The sequence below is a fragment of the Nannospalax galili genome, unplaced genomic scaffold (genome assembly GCF_000622305.1).
Source record: "Nannospalax galili isolate Female #2095 unplaced genomic scaffold, S.galili_v1.0 scaffold181, whole genome shotgun sequence".
Lineage (NCBI taxonomy): Eukaryota > Metazoa > Chordata > Mammalia > Rodentia > Spalacidae > Nannospalax > Nannospalax galili.
Genome location: NW_008344645.1, coordinates 59,203 through 66,998, shown reverse-complemented (window position 1 = coordinate 66,998; position 7,796 = coordinate 59,203). Strand labels below are relative to the sequence as shown.

The 7,796-nt window shown below is 38.5% G+C and overlaps 1 protein-coding gene across 1 annotated transcript in view; it reads left to right on the top strand.

Moving 5' to 3' along the window:
* The window catches only part of LOC115071675, a gene marked incomplete in the record, with an annotated part of 18,601 nt that extends 14,949 nt beyond the window's left edge, over nt 1–3,652 (top strand). The window contains 2 exon segments of the mRNA XM_029567276.1: nt 3–102; nt 3,232–3,652. Coding sequence (XP_029423136.1) covers nt 3–102; nt 3,232–3,282 — 151 coding nt within the window.
* Between the last annotated feature and the right edge of the window lie 4,144 nt (nt 3,653–7,796).

Sequence of the window (7,796 nt, the reverse complement as noted above, 5' to 3'; positions counted from 1 at the left end):
AAATCTCTTAAGTATCCTTATGTGGCAGTGAAGCTAACAGTGGCAGATCATTTTGGCCAAGTGAAGACAAAGTCTTTTGAAATGACAATTCCACAGTTTCAGGTTTGTAGTTTAACTCCTGAGTTTAAGTATGGTTGCTGTTTTAGAAGCTATATAAAATCTTTGTTGAGAGAAAACTTTAATTTTTTTTTTTTTACTTTCAAGTTGATGTGCTTTACATGCATTAGTGCATAGGAGATCAAATTTGTTTTCTTTAGGAATTTGATAAGTTATTTTCAGTAAGTTGTGCTGAATTTGTGTATACTGGCATTAATTACTGTAACAGTTCTCTGTGCATATGTTTAGGAATTTTTCAACTTTTGGTAGCATTTTTACTTTCCAATTTAACTTTTTATTTTTCTTTAGGTTTAGTAATCAATAATCTTAAGTAAAATGAATCTTTTCTTTGAATAACCTTGACCCCCAATTTTTAGACTAATGTTAACAAAATGCAGATCAGAGCAAGTACTTATTGATCAGTGAGCAGTTTTATTATCTAGAGATGTAAGGTAACAGTTTATGCTTAGACTTACATAATTCATGTTATCAGTTACCATCCCCCCTTTCTTTTTTGAGACGGTCTCTGTAGCCCCAGCTGGCCTGGAACTCACTACGTAGACCAGGCTGGAACTCACAGAGATCCACCTCCCTCTGCCTCCAAGTACTGGGACTAAAGGCGTGAGCCACCATGCCCGACTTAACCTATTTTTTGGTACGCAAGAAAGAAAAAGAGTGAGCACTAAATCAGATTTTCTTTTGAATATCATAGCAAGTTTAACTGGGCTGTACAATGTTGATTGCTTTGCTTTGTGTGCTTCAGTAGCCAGAGCAGTTAGTGCTCAAAGGAAAGTGGAGTACTCTGGAACAGCAACCTCAGTGGATGAAATGAAAATAAAAACAAACTTTTCGCAAAAATAATTAAAATATATTGGTTCTGGGCATCCTTTTTTATGTGTGTGTGAGATCAGGGATCACACCTAAGGCCTGTTCATGCTCAGCAGGTGCTCCATCACCAAGCTCAGCCTTCCTTTTTCCCAGCCTGGGTCTCTTTAGTACGAAAAGCCTTGTGTAGACCACTTTATAACCTTTGATTTCTTCTTTTATAAACTATGTTTTGAGGGTTCTTTTAACTTTGATTTCTTTCTTTTAAGATAGAAAGAGTCCCAAATTTACCATTATGGACATTGATTAGTGTTTGGGACTTGGAAAAGGAAATACAGTTGTATAGCCTTGAACCTCTTCCATTTTGAAAGAGAGCATGGGTTTCAGTCCTTGCAGTAGTTCACAAATCCTGAACTGCTTGTTTTTCTGCGTGGCCTTGCTTTCTGATTCACCCCTAGAAGTTTTTTTTTTTTTCTCTTCGGAGTAAATAACAGATCACCTTTCCCCCTACAACTTTATTGAGTTATAATTGACAAATAAATAGTATATTTTCAAGGTGTAAAACGTGATGATTTAATTAAAAAATACATTGTACAATGACTGCTTCAATGAAGGTAGTTACCACATGCATTGTCACACATAGGTGTGTATGCGTGTGCGTGCATGGGGGCGGTGTATCTAGTGGGAAGTTTTAAATTATACTCTTAGCAATGTCCCATAACAATATACTATTAACTATTCTCAGTATTCTCCGTATTAGATCCTATAAGTTTGTACCCTTTGACCAACATCTTCATTTTCCCCCACACCTAGTCCTTCTGTTCTCTGCTTCTATGGGTTTGACTTTCCTAAATACCACATACAAACAAAATCACATAGCATTTGTCTTTCTGTGTCAGGTTTATGTCTCACCATAATGTCCTCCAGGTTCACGCTTGTTGGGAATGTCAGGATTTCCTCTTTTGTGCCTGAGCAGTGCCATTGCGTATATATGCCTCCTCATAGAACATGACAAATACAGGCACATATGTTACATGCGTCTACTTGCCATTTTATGTGAAGTACCTGCTCATCTGTAGATGTTGTGATCCACAGGCATGCACCACTACACCCTGCAGGGACAGCTCTTAAAAGCAATCTTACGTGGCTTAAAGCTAACTAGACAGATGGAGCCTATTAGTCATATTACCTGACAGACAGCTAAGGAATGTTCCTTGAGGTTTTAGGTTAATACTTCTTTAGTAGCTTAGATTTTTTTCATCAGTATGTTTTTGTGTGTATTTTTTAAATTATGTGTGTGTGTGTGGCTATGAACACATGTTTGCGGATGTTCACAGAGGCCATAGGCATCATATCTCCTAGAGCTGAAGTTATAGGTGATTTTGAACTGCACAGTGTTGGTGCTGAGAACCAAGCACAGATCCTCTCTGCAAGAGCAGTATGCATCTTTTTTAAAAAATATTTTATTATTTTTATTTTATGTGTATGAGTGTATTGTCTGCATGTATGTGAGTGCACCCGTGTTGTGCAATGTCATGGTCAGAAGAGGGCTTTGGATTCCCCTGGAACTAGGGTTAAGGACAGTTCTTAGCCGCCATGTGGGTGCTGGGAATCGAATCCGGGTCCTCTGCAAGAGCAATCAGAGCTCTTAACTGCTGAGCCATTTCTCCAGCCCCAAGCAGTATGCATCTTAACTGATGAGCCGTCTCTACGGTCCTCAATATGTATCTTTTTAAGCCTTGTTGGATTTTATAACAAAGTTACGTATAAGTTGAACTAAAATACGGTTTTAAGTGGCAAAATAGAAAATTAAGATGAAGGTCAATAATGAAAATACAAATATGTAAAGTATTTGAGGGTGTCTGAATTGATGAGGTTAAGTTTCACATTTGTCTCCTAGCTTCTTGACAGATACAGGAGGAAAAAAAAAAAAATGATCCTTTTATTTGAGATTTTAACAAAAGACTGACAAGACTGACTTTTAGAGCCAAAGTGGTATTACATATCTTTAATTCCAGCACTCAGGAGGCTCAGGAAAAAGAATCAAAAGTTTGAGGCCACCCTGAACTACATAGTGAAGTGCTGTCTCAGAAAAGAAAGAAAACATTGGTCATGAGTTAATTGTTCAATTGTAAAATGTTATTTTTGTTTGTAATAAATTGTACTTGTATCATTGAATATGTAATATTAAAATATAATTGAATATGTAATATTAAAATATAAACAATATTATATAGCCCTTAGTAATCACATATAAAGGAAATGCATGTCCTTTAAAATCAAAATTAATATTTTCCTCTTTCTCTCCAGAATTTCTACAGACAGTTCAAGGAAATTGCTGCTGTAATTGAAACTGTATGAAAACCAGTTATTTGGTTGATACTTTCCAATTATTCTAAAATAATGCATACCACCATCTGAAACAAGAATTGCATAAGGATCAACTGAGATTTATTGGATGAAAATTACACTTCCAGTTTTCTTTTTTTAAAAAATAATTAAAAATACAGATGAACAGGAATTAGTGGTAATGGATGCGCAGCCTTGTCAATGAACTGGAAATGACTACATTGAACACTGACACTGTACATTGTGTCTAAGTTGCATCTTAATCAAAATCAGATGAATAACACTACTGAAGCTAACACAAGTTTGTGTGTTAGAACATACATCTGAAGACTTACTGATGATGGAGTCCACTTTATAAATAAAATCTTGGTATGGAATTCCACACATGTAAATCAGGAAAGTAAATTTGATGAAAGCAGCTTTACTATTTCAGTTTTATAACATTCCCCTGAAAGGTAGTCAGAGGAGTGGGTCTCCTTTCTCAGACATTGGAACCAGGTTAAGATAAAGCAATCTTCCATTGTGTTTGCTAAGCAGGTGTTTCTGCTATTGCTATTTGTAGAAAATCCATCACCTATACTTTGGTGTTTGGAGCACAAAGCAGAGCATCACCTGGCAGCCTGTGCATACATTTCTTCCATCTGTTGTGCTTGTTAATCAAGTGCAGTGAGTTGGCTTTCTTCACCTCTGATTTTCTACAAGTGCCTCACATTGATGGAACATCGACCAGAACCTTTGACATAGATGTTGGATTAATTGTTTCCTAGAGAAGGGAGGTTTAGGGAAGCAAACATGTCCCAAGTTTTTATTGGTTAGAAATAGGAATTAGTATAGCCACCCATATGTTATATTGAAATTTCAACTCAGGAATATTGTCTTAGTTTGTTTCTTCATTGCTGTGACAAAATACTATGACCACTACCAATTTGGGGAGGAAAGGGTTTATTTAGCTTACATATCCCAGGTCACAGTTCATCAAGGAGCCCAAGGTAGGAACTCAGGGCAGGAACCTGGAGGCAGGAGTTGGAGCACAGGCCATGGAGGAATGCTGCTTACTGGCTTGCTCCCCTGGCCCCTGCTCAGCCTTTCTTATGCAACACAGGCCCACCTGCCCAGGGATGGCACCACCCACAGTGGCCTGGGCCCTCCTACAACACTCATCAAGAAGATGCCCCTCAGACATGGCCACAGGCCAGTCCAATAGAGGCAATTCTCCAATTGAAGCTCCCTCAACCCAGGTGTGTCAAGTTGACACTAAAGCTATCCAGCACAAATATATCCTTAGAAATAAAAACACCAGTATGTAAAAATAGTTGGCAAAATTTGACTGATGCTTATCCATTTCCTTGGAATGGACTATAAGACTACTTCCCAGCCTCTCTTGCAATTAGACTTAAGAGCCGTATGATTGTGTTGAAGCCAGTGGGAACTAGCTAAAAATGTCTTAAGTATATCCAAAATTTGGTTATAAGTCATTCTTTGGTATCTTCTAAGAGCTCCTATTCTTAGTGATGACCAAAAAATGGATCCCTAAGTCATTGTTAGAGTCATACTCCCCACAATAATAACCTAATTACCTAAATAAAGTCCTATAACTATAAGAAAGAGTAGATACTGGAGGACAAATGATTTCTTCTGTGCTAAAGTAAAGGTGTATATTATGAGAACAGAAGAGACAGTGGGTTACCTAAGGCTTCGCAGAGGGTTTAATCAATCCTAAGGGGGAATCAGAAAAAAGATATTACATAATAATAAGCTTCTTCAAACTCTGGTTATCAGTGATAACCATTCTCAACATACACATTCACATACAGATTTACAATTAATTATTAAAAAATACTTTAGAGCTGCCTATTTCATTTTTCCCCTGGTTGTTTGGTTATTCTGAAATTGTATAGTAGATTCAAACAGATTTGGGGCATCTCCATAGAGAAATGTCATTTTTAGGCAAAGAAAAATATTGAGGAAAAGTTGGGTAACACCAGTGGGAGCTTATCTCCTGCTGAGGGGAATATAAATTGGTCCAGCCACTTCTAGAAATGACTTGAATTATCCTCTAAAGTTGAAGTATATGTCATGGTTTAGCTGTTCTACTGCTAGAGCTGTTAAGTTGTATCCTCAAGAAGGTCCATGACTGCCGGGCATTGGTGGTGCACGCCTTTAATCCCAGAACTTGGGAGGCAGAGGCAGGTGGATCTCTTGTGAGTTTGAGGCCAGCCTGGTCTACAGGCCAGCTGGGGCTACCGGAAGACCCTCTCTGAAAATGACCAAAAAAGAAGAATGTCCATAGCTTCATGTTCACAATGCAGAACTAACTACAACCCAAATGACCATTGACTGAACAAGTGATAAAGTTATATTTTCATAGTAGAAAATAATACTGTGAAGAAAGTCAACTAAAAGTGCACATATAGATAAATGAATGGCAGGCCAGCTGGGGCTACCGGAAGACCCTCTCTGAAAATGACCAAAAAAGAAGAATGTCCATAGCTTCATGTTCACAATGCAGAACTAACTACAACCCAAATGACCATTGACTGAACAAGTGATAAAGTTATATTTTCATAGTAGAAAATAATACTGTGAAGAAAGTCAACTAAAAGTGCACATATAGATAAATGAATGGATCTTAGTAACATGATGTTCAGTAAATTTTTTTTTTTTTTTGGAGACAGGATCTCCCTGTAGCCCCAACTTCCCTGGAACTCACTATCAGGATGTTCTTGATCTCATAGAAATCTGCCTGTCTGTGCCTCCTGCGTGCTGGGATTAAAGATGTGCACCACCACACCTGGTGTAAGTTCAGTACATATGTGAGTATATAAAAACATTTACAAAGTAGTCAAAAAACCAAACAAAGATTGATTATCCCCAAGCTATAAGGTCAAGACATATAAGAACAGGCTGGAAGGGGAACCTGTACTAGATGTAAGTTACGGGTATTCAAGAACCCGTTATGAGATGGGTCCTTATTACGTTGATAAATAAATATGAATACATAAAATAAGCAGGTTGTGTTTAGATCAATGTTAAAAATATTCCACAAGGACCCATGATTCAGTAATTCAACCAGTTTTGTGCTTCTGATGCTAAGGCAAGCAACAAACAAAACCTACTATAAGTGTAGATACTGTTTTCAGAAGAAACCGCTGGATCCGTTAATCCAGTATTCAAGCATAGCTTTGTAAACCATGAAAATCAGGCTGATGCTCGTTCCTCAGGAGGGATAATAGATTCTGACAAAATTCGGTAAAGACTGGAGAACAACTCAGAATTCCTACTTAATCTATACTGAGAGGTCCTTGGCCGAGAAGACTAATAGTTATGCTATTGACTAACTCACCAAACACTGAACATGTATGCATCAGACACTGATGGTTAATCTTGGTTGTCAACTTGACTGGACCTGGGATTAACTTAGGGACAAGCTGCTGGGTACACCTGTGAGGGATTTTCTCAATCAGGTTAATTGAACTGGGTAATGTGGGCAACACTTTCAGGTAACAATCCAGATAAAAGGAGGTTGGTCCAAGAGAAAGCTTTTTGCCTGCTTGTTTGTACATCTTGCTGGTGAGACTGTGTACTGTTTGTGAGACAATGAGCTCATTTCCCCATTGTGAGTTCATCTACCCTGTTGGTGAATTCATTTTTCCTGTTGGTGAGTTCATCTGCTCTAGTTCATCTGCCCTGTGTGTGAGCTCATGCACCCTGTTAGTGAGTTCATGTTATTACTGCTGCTGCTTCAGCTGCATTCCGTCACTGGTGTCAAACCCAGCTTGTTCAGGCTTCTAATATGGACTGAAGATTAGTGGCTCCAAGCATTTTCCAAGCCTTGCATGCTGGTTTTGGACTGCTGAGACCTTCAGCCTCATGAACTGAGCAGCTACTGGGTTCTCAGCCTTTCCAGTGGAATACAATCATTGTTGAACTACCGAGCTGTATCATGTAAACCAATCTAATAAATTCCCTTTTAATATGTGCTCATTCTGTTCCTTCCTGACTAATGCAGACACTGCAAATCACTTGGGATATGATGGTGAATAAGACAAATCTCACAGGGCTTATTTGTTGAGAAAGCCAGATTAATAATTCATAATTAAAAATCAGTGGGCCTGTTAACTTTTATACAATGTGGTTGAAGACGCAACATAATGAATTAGCTACTTGGACAGGAAGTCTGCATCTCTTTATTTTAAATTATGTGTATGTATGTATTTGTGCGTGGGCATGTGCACATGAGTGCAGGTGCCTAGGGAGGCCAGAGATATTGGATCCCCTTGAAATGGAGTTACAAGCAAGTGTGAGCCACTTGACATGGGTACTGGAAGCCAAACTTGAATGCTTCACAAGAGTAGTATGTGCTCTTAATCACTGAGCCATTTCTGCCTTGCAAGGTGTGCTGGATAGCTTTAGCCAACACACCTGGGTTAGGAGAGCCTCAATTGGGGAATTGCCTCGATTGGACTGGCCTGTGTCTCTGTGTCTAGGACATCTTGATATTCAGTGAAGTGGTACCACCCCTGGAC